The 14,498-nt window shown below is 36.4% G+C and overlaps 1 protein-coding gene across 2 annotated transcripts in view; it reads right to left on the bottom strand.

Moving 5' to 3' along the window:
- The window catches only part of LAMA2 (laminin subunit alpha 2), a 795,715-nt gene that overhangs the window by 250,601 nt on the left and 530,616 nt on the right, over positions 1–14,498 (bottom strand). For both annotated transcript variants that reach the window (XM_072637652.1, XM_072637653.1), the window contains exons 18-19: positions 13,465–13,551; positions 7,983–8,194 (exon numbers count right to left, since the gene is read on the bottom strand). In XM_072637652.1, the coding sequence (XP_072493753.1) occupies positions 7,983–8,194; positions 13,465–13,551 (299 nt within the window). The remainder of the gene's footprint in view (positions 1–7,982; positions 8,195–13,464; positions 13,552–14,498) is intronic.

The following is a 14,498-nucleotide window of genomic DNA, read 5'->3' as shown; positions in this document are numbered from 1 at the left end:
ATTTTTTCTATTTGTATCTCCAATGCTTTGCACACACATGGTAAATTCATTCATTCATTGTTGCAGTCATTAATTTCTGGCAATCTAGAAATGTATACATTTCTCATACAACTATTATGACTGTTATTACTGTTATTGACTGTTAGGACTGTTATTATGTTAATAAGAATTAAAGATGTTCCCTACCCATTAAGGGAAGCTTGATTAGGGTAGATTTGTTTTGTAATTTCTAATGAGACACTGGTTCTCAAGGGTTGTGATGCCCTCTGGCTCTGATAAGTATATGTATAGATGCATACATATATATACATACATACATATACATACACACACTCATACACACACAAACACACTCTGAAGTGAGGTATTGTTTTGGAGCTTAGTTTTTGGAAGAAGGTTGGCATGCCAGATGAGACTCTGAGTAGCTGCTAAGCAGCCCCCCAGCTTTGAAAACTCCTATGTTGGTGCTTCTCTCTCTGGTAACTATGTATGTATATAATGGTCAGACAGCTGGATCTGTCTGTTGATCTGTGATGTATGTATTACTTAAGGTCAGACAGTTGGAAGCCCTGTCTGTTGGTCTTTATTTCTCTGCTTGTATTTTGTCTGTTGGTGAATGTTATTAAAGAAGATTGTTGACCCCCTAAAAGCTGCTTTCTTTTTAGAAAAGCAAATATAAGAACCTGTACAGCAAGCCCTTCTGTGTATGCCAGGGTGCTTGCTGTTACACGATCTTGACTTTAAATAGTAGTTTGCACATTTGAAAGTGTTCTTTCATACTTCATCATAGTTCTGAGCATGCCATTTCCATGATTAAGAAGGTTTAGTGGCTTCTTTTCATCTCCAGGAAAAAACTACACTCCCCTCTATTTGACATTTAGAGGCCTTCATAGTCTTGCTCCAATTTATCTTTGCAGATTAATCTCTCACTACTCCCCCTCATGCATTTAATAGGATAGCCAAGCTCTTCCTTATGGGACAGCATATTTTAGTTCTATTTAGAATCTCTAGCTTTTCTCAGGGCTCGGTTCAAATGTTTCCTCCTACCAGAGGTCTTTTTGATTTGCCCTCATTAAATGCTTTTCCCACTCCCAGAAAGTAACTTTTTATTTTTGTGTGTATCTGCATCTGCATCTACAGCCACATCCAAAACATGATTATATGTGTGTTTGTGTATATCTGTATATGCATTTATGCAAATGAACACACATACATACACACATATAAATATATATGCATATTCTTGGACAGATGCATATATATGTATATGTGTACTTGTGTGCTTGTGTGTCTATATGTGTGTGGGGGGATGGCACAGTAGATAGAGCATCATGACTTGGAATCATGAAAACTCATCTTCATGAGTTTAAATCTGACCTTTAAATCTGACTAACTGTGTGATCTTGGGCAAGTCACTTAATCCTATTTGCCTCAGTTTCCTCATCTGCAAAAAAGAACTGGATAAGGAAATGGCAGCCCACTCTAGTATCTTTGCTAAGAAAACCCCAAATGGGGTCACCAAGAGTTGCACATGACTGAAATGACTGAACGATACTGAGTCATTATGTAGTAGTGAAAAGTTCAAGAACTGAAGTAATAATAAAAATGGTAAGAACAGTAATAATAATGAACTAGTCGTTGTACAGCATTTTAAGGTTTGTAAAGAGTTTTATATATATTCATTTATTTGAGAAATCTGAGTTTGAATTTCAGATATGAGACATCACTTATCTGATCCTGGACAAGTCATTTAGCCTCAGAGCCTCAGTTTTCCTGCTCTGTAACATAGGGATAACAATATTTATACTGTAAGGGGCGCTGACTGCCACACCATCTGGGACGCCACACTGATGGACATCAGGTAAACTGAGTCCGGTGCAGGGAAGGGTGAACAAGATGACGCCGGAAGGGATGGCCCCACCCCTGGTTTGTTTTTGTCACTATAGTTCCAGCTTGTGTTCATTACTGTAGCTTCAAGTTTGTTTGTGTGTGTTACCATGGTTCACTGGGCTAGCTGGCAGAGACCACATAATCAGAGTGCTTGCTTGAATAAATCGGAGTTGCTTCATGACCCGCTCTCCCGCCTCATTCTTTTACTCGAGAGCTCCACAGGAGGACGAGCAGCCTGCTGGTCAGGCATAAGACTTGTTCCTCTCGGTAAGCTATGCCGTCACCATAGCATATACTACCTACTTTATGTAACTATTACAAAACTCACATTGGAGAGAGTATGTAAAGCATTTTGAAAATCTGAAAGCACAACATGAATTATTACCAATAAATTAAACAATAAATTGATTGGTTGAGCAACTACAGTAATTGTTAATCCCTACGCTTTCCCTACCCTATCTCATCTCTGTAAGCTTTGCTACAAAAGACGGTAAAATGGCTTTTTAAAGAAATCTCTGCCTTTCTAACTCATACTTAATATCCAAGGCCTAGTTCAAAAGTTCTATGAAGCCTCCCTTGATCTCCCACCAAGAAATGAGCTCTTCCTCCTCTGAATTCCCCTAAGACTATGTAACTCTTTGGTATTGATCATCATAGTTTATCTTGAACTATATAACTTTATGCAAATACCTTCTATCTTTTCCTATTTTTGACCTCCTTGAAGGTCAAACTCCTTTGCATCTTCCTCAGTGTCTTTCACAGTATATATATATATGTATATATATATATGGTATCCTAAACGTGCTAGTGCAATTTTCAGCTTTACTATTTTAAATAGCTTATTTAAACTATTAAAAATATTAAGTAGCTTGGAACTTCACTGAGACTTTTGGAACACACTCTATGTAAAGAAGTTATAGGGGGTACAGATGATAAATTCAGGTGATAAATTGAGATGCCAGTTTAATATTCAGGTGTAGATGTCCAAGAATTAGTTGAAGAATGGGACTAAAGATAAAGGAAGAGATTTGGGTTTGGTATAAGGATAGATATGAGAGGTGGATCTATGATGTCATTGAGAGAGAACCAACTCTCAGGTGAGGAAATTTCCTCTCCCAAAACAGAGTGGCACCTTTTCAGTAATCTAAAGTCTTAAAGCGTTGCTTAGAGCACTGAGAAGTTAAGTGACTTAGTCATGGCCACACAGCCAACATGTCAGAGGCAGGATTGGAATAAGGCCAAGTCTCTCTCCACCATGCCACAGCTAACTCTTAACTCCCTTTTATGGAGCACCTTTAGACTCGTGATGCGACAATAAGGCTCTAACTTAGATACAGAAAGCTCATTGTTTGTCCTTCACTCTTAAGAGGACCATGACATCAAGGAGGTGCTCCATGGCACTCAAGTGAATTAGATTTAAGTGAGGGGGAGCTATGCAAAGTCACCAACCTCACTTTCTCCTCTGGGTCTGGTGGCAAGATTGAGATCAGGACAACTGGAGATGGCCCTGGATGCAGTGGGAAACTGGCCTTCTTAAGCTAACATTATACCAATAAGGAATCTGAGGTTCAAAGTAGGGTGACTTGGCTTAGGTCACATGGTTATTTAGTGTCAGAGTTAGGATTTGAACCCAGGGCTCCTAATACTTCATTGTACTATACTACTAATTTTTCCTATCAGTTCCCTTCAATTCTGTCTTTTATGTATTCTCTAGCTCCTTATTCAGGTTTCTTATTCTCCTCTCTTGTTTTTTTCTTCTTTCCTCGTAGGACTCAAGGTGATTTAAAAAGCATTTATTAAGCACATGCTAAGCTGTGCTACCTGGGGCAGCAAAGTGGTTCAGTGGCTAGAGCACTGAAGATCTGAGTTCAAATCCAGACTCAGAGACTTATTAGCTGTGCGGTGGATAAGTCACTTACCCCCTATTTGCTTCAGTTCCTCATCTGTAAAGTGGGGACACTTTGGAGAAGGAAATGGCAAGCTACTCCAGTATTTTTTGCCAAGAAAACCCCATGGACTTTGTCCAGTGGATGACACAGAGTCAGACAGAACTAAATGACTGGACAACCACAAAGCTGTGCTAGGCATAATGACAAAAAGTAAAATAGTCCATGTCCTCAAAGAACTTACATTCTAATGGGATAAATCCTATTTTAGAAAATGTTCCAACATTATACAATATATGTGGGCATTTGCACCACTTACCGTTTATTTTATAGACTTTCTAATGTCTTGCCTTTCCATAAAACAATAAAGTATGTTGGGATATGGAATACTTTGGACCAGAGAGGAATCTTTTTTTTTTCCTCCCTGAACTTTGTTTGTACTTTGTACTAGGCTACCTATGACTGTACAAAGGAAGACATAGGCAAAGGCAGCATACTTGCAAAACCCTTCCCTGGTCAACCAATGCTTCCTCCTCAACATCTTCTCTCCTCCAGAACATTTTTTCAGGATCCCTCCTTTCCCTCATCCCTCACTTCAGTGGGATGGAAGACAGGGTGAAGTCAGGCTCCACCCAAAGCTAATATGTGCTCAAAACAACCTTTGCCTCTACTCTTACTCTGGCTTTGAATATCGGCCTTTAAGATCATTATGGACTTAGTAGAATTATAGAACTTTAGAACTGTCAGGGAATTTAGAGGCCACCAAATCCAATCCTCTTAATTTTACAGATGATAAAGCCAAGTATTAGAGAAAGATTAAGTGATCTTCTGGTAGCACTGCAAACCCATGGAAGAGGTGGGACTAGAACCCACTTCTCCTAAATACTAGTTCAGTCTACAAGCTGAAGGGAAAGTTCTGGAAGGGAAAGTTCTTCTCCTAGCAATGACCTACATTTTATCATTGCATTTTATTCATTTCTATTAAACATTTTTCTACTCACCTGAGAATTCAGTATTAGCATGAATTCTTACAATGAATTCTGCTTATTTCCCATAAATTTGAGATGACATTTTAACTAATCACTTCCTTCTAGTTAATTTGAAATAGTCTGAGTGTAAGAATAACACCTTATTCCAGATATTCTAGATGACAGTCATGTAACTTTTGAAATCAAACATATTAAAGAGACATTGTAGTTCCAGTTGTCATAATAAAGTTTAGTGACAAATGAGAATCAAGTATGTTAAATTAAAAGTAAAGGGTGCTAAAAGTAAATTTAATAGGGAATAAGCCTTATAGTTTTCACTCTTAATTTTTAAATCTGAATTTCTAAATATATATGTGCATAAGCTTTCATTGCATCTGGAAATTAGAGGGGCTTTCTTTATTTTAAAATTTTATGTAAATTTCTTAATTCTTAAATCTAATATCTATATGAATACCTAAAAAAGAAAAATCAATGGAAAGTAAGTCTATTTTTCTCTTACATTAAATAATGCTAAAACAAATTTGTTAGATAAACATGACAGTGACTCATTTTTGGTATTTTGGAAAGTGTCAAAAGCAACAAAAAGTAGTTTTTTCTTTTAAAAAGTGAAAGAAAATGTGATGGCTTGACATGAATAAAACATAAAACATTAAAGTAAGCATGTAGATCATTGGTTGCAAAATACCATTTTGTGAAATATATTTTTTTGTTCAGTTGTCCCCAACTTTTTATGGATTACAGCATGCCAGTACTCTCCATGGAGTTTTCTTGGCAAAGATACTGGAGCAGTTTGTCATTTCTTTCTCTAGTGGATTAAAGCAAACAGAAGTTAAGTGACTTGCCCAGGGTCACACAACTAGTAAGTATCTGGGGCCAAATTTGAACTCAGGTCTTCTGATTCCAGGCTTTGCTGCCTTCAAGGTAAATGCAAGTTAAATGACTTGCCCAGGGTTACGCAGAAATATTTTGGGGAAAATAGAAATAACTGAACTTTCTCTTTGGGAATCTGGCAAGTGTGAAAGGTGGGGCTATTGTCCTCATATGATACATTAAAATTCATTACTAAAAATGAAGATGTGTTTACTTCTCATAATTTTTCATTTGTAGTGATGTATTTTTTCCTAATTCCCCTTTCTGATACCAATTCTGTCATATATCCATATAGTGATCCTATATACGTTTGAAAAACTACAATTGTGGCCCATTCCTGGCATGGTGGTTTTCATATTTTTGCAACCCATAGCCATTTTTTTGGGTGCCTAAAACTTTATGTTATACATTAGACCTTCACCACAACAAATTGCATGAAAGGTTTCCCTTCATATTTACTTTTAATTTTAATCTCAGAGGAAGAAAAATTAAGTTGGAGAAGGGGAAAAAAGTGGATGTTAAAGGACCAATATGGTTAACAGCTAAATTATGAATGTTACCAATAAGCACTATTCAGATTGATCAACTTTTGTGATTCCCTAAAAAATTCCAGTGCTATCATCATGTTATTACTCAAGGCACTGCTATTCTTGCCAAAAATTTTGTTATGCAGTATGTGCTGATTTGTTTATTGATTTGGAATTTTATCAGTTGGAAAACTCCCAGTAAACAAACTCTCTCCTCCAGTGCAAATACCAATTTAGCTGTTACTTATAATCCTAATTTCTATGAGTACTGAGAGAGATTAAGTGACCTTGAAAACACAGCCATCATGTGTTAACAGCAGGATTTGAACACTGGTCTCCTTTAACTTTAAATAGGATGGTACAGTGGATAAATAATTACCAGGCCAGGCAGGAACACCTGAGTTCAAATCCAGCCTTAGACACTTACTAGCTGTGTAACACTGCACAAGTTTACCTTAGCTTCCTCCTCCATTAAATGGGAATAATAATAGCACCTACTTCCTAGTGTGGTTGTATCAAATGATATAATACACATGTATAGCACAGAACCTGACACATAGTGCTAAATAAGTGTTAGTTATTATTATAATATATTATAAGTTGGTTTTTTTTTTTTAGCATATTGGTTGTTATTGCTTAGGAGAGATAGCTAACTGCAAATACTGGGTACTTAGAAACTGGTACACCAAGTCATATTCTAACTGTTATAAAAACCTGATGCTCATTTCTAAATAGACAAGGAAGAAAGAAGGCTTCCTTAAGGGTTATTGGACTGCATTCTTTGCTACTGTTTAGATGCTTATAGGAGAGTGACCACTAGGTGGCGGTGCAGCAACATAGTCTAACAATTAAAACAGTTTCCATATTAGTGCACTCTCTGACCCAACTGGAGAATTTGTAAGGTTCCTTTCTACATGATTAATTTGGGGATGCTTTGGGGTCACTACCATATGTATCTGACTTCTGATTATGATGGCAGCTGCAACTTGACAGTGATTTCATTAAACGATAATGTATTACTCTAAAAAGGATTGTGCTTACCCAAACAAGACCCATCTTGCAAATATTATGTATTGCCTCTGTATTCTATGCTTCTTGTCATTTTCATATATAAATGATAAGGTCATATTAAGAAGAATTTTTGCCCATAAAATATATAGATGGATGATAAAGACAAATAAGTCAGTATTTGTAAACTTATGGCTCAAAATGTAATACCAGTTTGAATAGAATATTGGCAAAGTCACACACAACCTTTTGATCATGACTCTTAGATACAGTACAAGCTAAGATGCAGGTTTGAAGAACGTATGCTTTGCTTAAAGTGCTAGCATATTAAAATATTAACTGGGTTTGGGGTCTCAGTGCTAAATTTTAAAGTCATGAAATTCTGGAATTCATTGAATAAATACTTTTCAAAATTCAGAACATGATCATTTTCTAGCAGGTAAATGATGTAAATGTGCTTACTAAATACAAATCATGTGTTTCAAGCAAATGATGACAGTTGACAAAAGAAGCAAAACTGGAACCTACTAAATTAATTTACTAATTTTCATTCTTTACCTGAGCTTTAGTCCATGCTTATCCCAATGATATTCAAATCACACCTAAAACACATATTCATTTAAGAATGTTTCAGTTGAAAAGCAAATTCAGGAATAGAACAGAAATTACCAAATGAGTGTTCCTTAGAGTATAACCTGAAGTGTGTGTATTATATATACAATTTCCTCTTCCATCTGTAGTCAGGAACTGATCAGCTACTTTAAGATAAAGTATATCAATTCTGTCAGGAGCAACAATGATTCAGGACTTACGCTGACAGTTCTTTGCATCAATTGCATCTCCAAAATATCCATCAGCACAGCGCTCACAATAGCGGCCTGTGGTACCTGGCTTACATATCAGACAAGAGCCAGACAAGCTGTCACAGCTGCCCGGGATGGAGAAGTCAAGGTTGTCATTGCATTGGCACGGCTGACATGATCCTCCAGGTACAGAAGGTTGTCCAAAATAGCCTTCTGCACACCTAAGGCAAAAGATTCAATCTGTCAGAATTCTTTGGGACTCATGAAACCCCATCAGCAAAAGTGTTTACCCATTTGTCATGATACTAATCTCTCAAGATAATATGATGCTCTTTCAAGTATTTCTTTCCCCTCCTCCCCCAAATGCAAGTTTCCTTTATTCTTTTTTATTTTAAAATTTGTAACTGCAGTGTAGATACCAGATGATATCCTGGCAGTTCAACTGGTAATTAGATTTCAGCAGGGGGAAGAAAAATCCCCCAAACCTTGACATTTGTGCTGAAGACGAGACAAAAGCATAATAAGAAATCTGTCTAGTGGTTCTCCAGAGGAATTCAAGTCCAGGTTGGAAAGCCTTTGTATTACAACACATCATATGTAGCTCCTGAATTGTTGCTTTTCTGCACTGATATACAAGGCTCACCTTTTTTCCCCCAGTATGAACTTGTTATGAGAATTCAGGTGAAAAAAGTATAGAGGCAGAAATTTGGAGAATACTTAATATAAAAAGTGTAACTAGAAGTGGTTGGTAATTATTGGGGGTGGGGAAGCGGTAGAGATCATGGATACCTGTGCATGTGAAATGTGTGCCTATGTCTGTGCATTTCCCTTTCTAGGGAAAACATTTGTTAGAGCCTCTCCTCTGGGTCTATATGGGATCCTGGTGAAGTGGAAAGGTCCAGAAGATGTCATTAGAACCTTTTTTTAATAATTTAGAAATCCATATGGGTAGATTGTAGGCTTTTTTTTTTAAGAGTGTGCTCCATTTGGTACAATAATGACAAAAATTAGAAGGATTTTTTTAAGGCACAGAAGATCTCAATAAATTACAGTATTATATTTTCCTCTGATCAAAGCACTCTATAAGGCTTGCTATTTAATATGGTTGATTACTAATATCTTCAAAAAAGTGCTTATGTAGACAGGCCCCATTTATATTCTGGTCTGCTTTCCCTTTCATTACATTTACTCATACTTCATCCTTCTCATACTCTCAAACTGAGGGAGGAGAGAAGTAGGGAGAAGAAAGAGGAGGTAGAAATAATAGAAAGTACAAAACTTTCTGTTTCTGGGCAATACAGACACATTATCCTGTGGGACCGCAGAACAGCAATGGTCCAGAAATATAGGGGACAATGATAAAGAACATAATTTCCTCCAAGTAATGTACTGTTTGTAAAAGGCAGTTCAGACACACGTGTAATAGCTACCGTGTGTGTGTGTAAGATTAGAAAGACTCTACTTTCAGGAAAAGGGATAAGTACATTTTTATTTGAGCTATGTCAGGCACCCTCTCAGGGTAAATTCATGGCAATTTAATGAGCACCACAGACATGAATGACCTCATAATTTGATTTGTACTTACCAACTCTAATACTAATTGTTCTCCAAAAAAGAAATGCCAAAGAGAAAAAAGACACTGTTGCCACCAACAAATATTACTTGTTACTTCTTTTAAAAGATGGTGTATATAAATGAAAATGGAGTGCATAAGCTATCATTTTTTATTCATTGAATTTCCTCATGCATAAAATGCTGTGAGGAATAAATGAAATAATATAGCTTGGAAACTTTGAAGCCTTATGATTGGATGAATAAAAAAGTATCAATTAAATGCTTCCTGTGCACTGGGCATTATGTTAAGCACTGGGGATACAAACATGAAAGTGAAACAGCCTGCCCTCAAGGAACTCACATTTATTTGGAGGAAATAATGCATGTAAGAGAGTAGTTACCATACCCACATAAGGAAGTTTTGGTCTGGAGAATCAAGAAATGTCGTGTAGAAGTATAGAGAAGTACCACGCAAATATTCCCAATGTAAGAAGTAGAAGGGGTTTGGGGGGGAGGGAGGGAGTTTTAAATTATTATTATTGTCATCATCCCTTTAGAAGGAGGCATTTAATCAAAACACCAAGAAAGTCCAAATGAATTATCACCCACATTTTTCTTGCTTTGTTTGACATTTGGAATTTATCATCACATCCACATAGCTTTATATTTCATTTTGTTTATTATAAATAAATGAATTTTGCTCTGTGGAATAAGGATATATCAAAGATAATTATTATAGTCAACTAAAACCCATTACTTTCAGTTCACTTCCCTCAAAATGACTTACTGCCCTCTGGAGAGATGACATTATTTAACAAGGTCTGGGAATTCTTCTTAACACAGGTACCAATTAATATAGTGCGAATTTCTTCCACAATAGGAGAAAACTCATTCCAGGGAGAAAATGACCACAATTAAACAGATTAATATGTAAGTCAGAAGCAGCACCTATGCCTTCCAGAAGGTTTTGCTGTATGACATTTAAGCAAAAAGTATGAATAGACAAGATAGTTAATTCATATCACACTTCAGTGAAAAAACTCCATTAACTAGTGACACATTTTAGAAGACTTTTTATTAGCTGTCTTATAGTATTCTTGGAGTCACACAAAAAAACTCCCTGTGAAGCAGAAAAATGCTCCAAAGATCAGTGAACATAATACTTTTCATCATATAAGTCTTCACTTAATGATAATAGTGCCTAATTTTGTGATATGTTTAGATTCAATCAATTAACTGTAGTCTAAATCACATTCCTTTAGATCTTCCCAGATTTTCAAAACTGCAATCTCTGAAAATACATCATCAAGAATTCCAAAAGAATTATTCACATTCAAGGCAGAGTAAGGAAATTCCATTTGAAGACTAGGATTTGGGGCTGGAATTGCACTGGATAGTCAACTACTACTGGTTCCTTCCACAATGTTTTCCTGTAAGTCAACTGGAAAATATTTGGGAAGAGGTGAATAAAAAACAGAATATGAGGTAGACAAAATCTGTTTCTTCCAATAGCAAAGATTATTTCCTAGGAAGATGATATTCACCACCATGAGATAATATGCAGGAAAGGGGGAAGAAAATATATGGAATTAAAATACTTGGAAATTATTCTTGGAATAATTCTTGGAATTTAGCATTGTCCCTGGTACATAATAGGTACTTTAAAATACCATTTATTCCCATCTCCTTTGCCACACTTTTATTACACAGTGAGGAAACAAACCCAAAGAGGTGCCCTGACTTACTATAGGTCCCACAATGAGTTAGTGGCACATTCACATTTCCTAACTCACAGTACAATGTTCTTTTTCATGTATAATCTTGTCTCTTCCAGTGTCCAAGTAGAGGGAAAAAAGATGAAAATCAAAGAAAGCAATGTCACTGATGTCACGGATATTACTAATGCAATCTTATCCTGTGCCCTCATCTCTGGCAGGCTCATCTGTCAAAAATCTACTGCCCACATTGATAGTCTGGAGACAATTAAATATTAAGTTCAAATATGGCTCTCTAGGCAAAATGGAAAAGCACTCATATGGGCTCTACTCTCTGATGATCTACATGTACAGTGACAAAATTTCCAAAATTCTACAACTTTCAGTTGGACCAATTAGCATCCTGTTGCTCTACACCATGATATAATTATATTATATGGGCTACCATATAAATGGCTGTCACTGACGTCTCAATTATGTAATGAGCTTGCTACCAAGGCTAGCCACAGCCAAAGTTTATTTTCCACCATTACTCGTTTCCTAGTTGCTACCCCATCCCCTCCTCTTTGGCAACCACACTGGGTTCAAATAATTAATAGAAGAACAGTCATTTTGTTGCCCCTGCTTGAGAAAAACTGACTTTTCTGCTCACTTAGCCCAGATGAATTTCACCAAAAGTAGCAAAAGTTAACCCATGGTATCCCCTTGCTACAACTGTTCCTGCTTTTTGTCAATGAGATTATGATTAGTTCTGAACATCAGTTTCTTAGCTGCATCATAATATTTTTTTTGTAGTTCTAGTCAATTTCTCTAGACACCTTTCCTACCTAGTTCAAAACAGTGGCACAGTTTGAAAATTTTCTTTCCAGGTTTAGAAATTGTTTCCTCATTGACACAGGAATTAGTATGAAAGAGTGAGAAAAGCAGGGAAGGGTCTTGAACAGATTTAATGGCCTCAAGGAACAGATGAGTTATCATTTTCCAAGTGCTTAAAAAAAGTAGGTGGGGTGAGGTGGAGGGTCATGATTTTGATATAAACTACTCCTGGAATGGCAATTGTCCGTTCATTTGTAATGGGAAGAAACTACTCTTAGCCTTCACTTTTATTGTTCATTTGACTTTGACAGTTATTGACCTACAGTTTTTTCATGTATTTCACTTCAATTAAAATCAAATTTACTCTAATCCTGGCCTTATCACCAAGTTACAGAATATGCCAGATCCCCAAATCGCACCAGTTGCTTGCCAGGTAACATTCAGGGCCTCACATCAACCAATTTTTATTGGTGTACTCCCTGGGTGATTTATTCCTAGAGTTGCTAACTTCAGGGACCTCAGTAGAAACAGGGACAACAATTTGTAAGGAAGACAGGAAAAGATAGGCAAGAATAGCCCTCGGCAACATTAGCCCTGGTGATGATGGGCAAAAGCAGGTGACTGGCTTTCTACTTCCAGAAGGCATAGCAAAGGAACCTATTTCTACTATGATGACCTGGATGGGGAAGTGGTGCTTGGTAATTTACCAAAGTCAAGAACACAATTTATAGACAGGCCTTTCTCCTTGTGATTTTTTTCCTCCTTTATAATGGATTTTAAGAGAAGGAAATGATAGAAAATTATATCTAAGTCACCATTGTAAAAATAAAGATTACTGAAACTTTTGACCAAAGAATATTCTACTGCAGAAAGCATATATCAGCCAGAACGATAATATTGTCTTGGGAATAATTAGAACAACATACAAATCAGATGAAAAAGTATATTTTTGACTCCATACTAAACAAACTCAAAGCCTGGTAATAGTAACTTATGGACCATTTGATGAACTGGGCCCTAAACTTTCAAGTCACATTTTAAGGACAGAAAAACTAATCATGAAAGATAAAAAAAATACTGACAGATGAACCTTAAAATATATTCCTTCCACTTGGGAAATACTTTCTGGATACAATAGGTTAATGCACAGACTTTAAGAATAAAACATTAATCAAATATTCTTTGAGGGAATAAAGATTTATAGAGCAATTTACAGGGTATGAATAAACAATAAAAATGTACTGTATTTGTTTGACAAGTGTGAGGAGGAAGTTAATTTCATTTCATTGAACATTACTGAAGTTTTTTTCCCCTTTTACTGGGCAGTCCAAAGAATGACAACAACTGTTGTTTTTAAAGTCCCCAAGGTAGACATCACTCTGAAAGACAGTGTGGTGCTTGCTTACCTCTCACAGCGTGGTCCTGTGTACCCGACAGGGCATTCATCACATATCAATCCCCGACTCCAGTCTAAATGGCACGTTGGACTGAAACTATTTTGTTGTTGTTGTTGTTGTTGGGTGAGAACAAGGACAAAGAAGAAACAGAGAGACAAAATCATTAGCGGCAGAGTTTTCATTCCTCTTCCCATGGGACAAGAGGGGTTGGGCAGGTCATCGTGTGCTCACAGACAGAGATTAGAGTCTAGCCAATAGAGGACCAAATGGCTTTGCTATTTCTGCAGACACGAATATAGCACAGTGGAGGCCAGTATCCCTATGACATGTTATTATGTGACTAGACTCAGCTGAGTCCGTGATCACCAATAACAAGCAGGAATGGACAGCTGCCTTTTTAGGGACCCTTAAGGCCTAGAAAACACAAGGCCATAGATTTTTCTCACTAGCTAAATCCCTTTGAACACAAAGTGGTGCAGCCAGTTTTATTAGATAGCTTGGACAATTCTGTCCAGCGTGTGTGCAGGGGCAGGAGGAGATATGGTTGTCTACTGTACCAACATTCTGCAAGTGTTGTTACGTATGTACATGTAAAAATGTTCACAAATTCACTCTTATACATTTATATTCAATACTAGGAAATATTTTTAAGAGAGATTAAGGGGACAGTTCTGCCTTAACTTTTAATAAATTGATTATCAGAAAGAGAGCTATTAATCTTTATCCCATCCTCTTTTCCCTTAAAGAGATTTATTCTTATTTTTTTTTTTATGTGACAGGACAGTTCAATAATGACTGCATGGCTCAATGACCTAAAGAAATGACTTTAAACTCAGAACTAAATCATAATCTTAGTTTTTTGCATCTGATTCTTTGGGTGAACTTAAATAACATCTTAATATTTCTGCCCAATCTCTAATAATATTTCAAAAAATAATCTTTGGATTTAGCCCCAGAGCAATGTTGTCATGTTTAAATCATGAAAATATTTTTTTAGGTAAAACAAAATATTATGTAAGGATTTAATTAAAGTGAAAGAAGAT

This window comes from Notamacropus eugenii, chromosome 2 (genome assembly GCF_028372415.1).
Source record: "Notamacropus eugenii isolate mMacEug1 chromosome 2, mMacEug1.pri_v2, whole genome shotgun sequence".
NCBI lineage: Eukaryota > Metazoa > Chordata > Mammalia > Diprotodontia > Macropodidae > Notamacropus > Notamacropus eugenii.
This window is presented reverse-complemented; position numbering and strand designations above follow the sequence as displayed.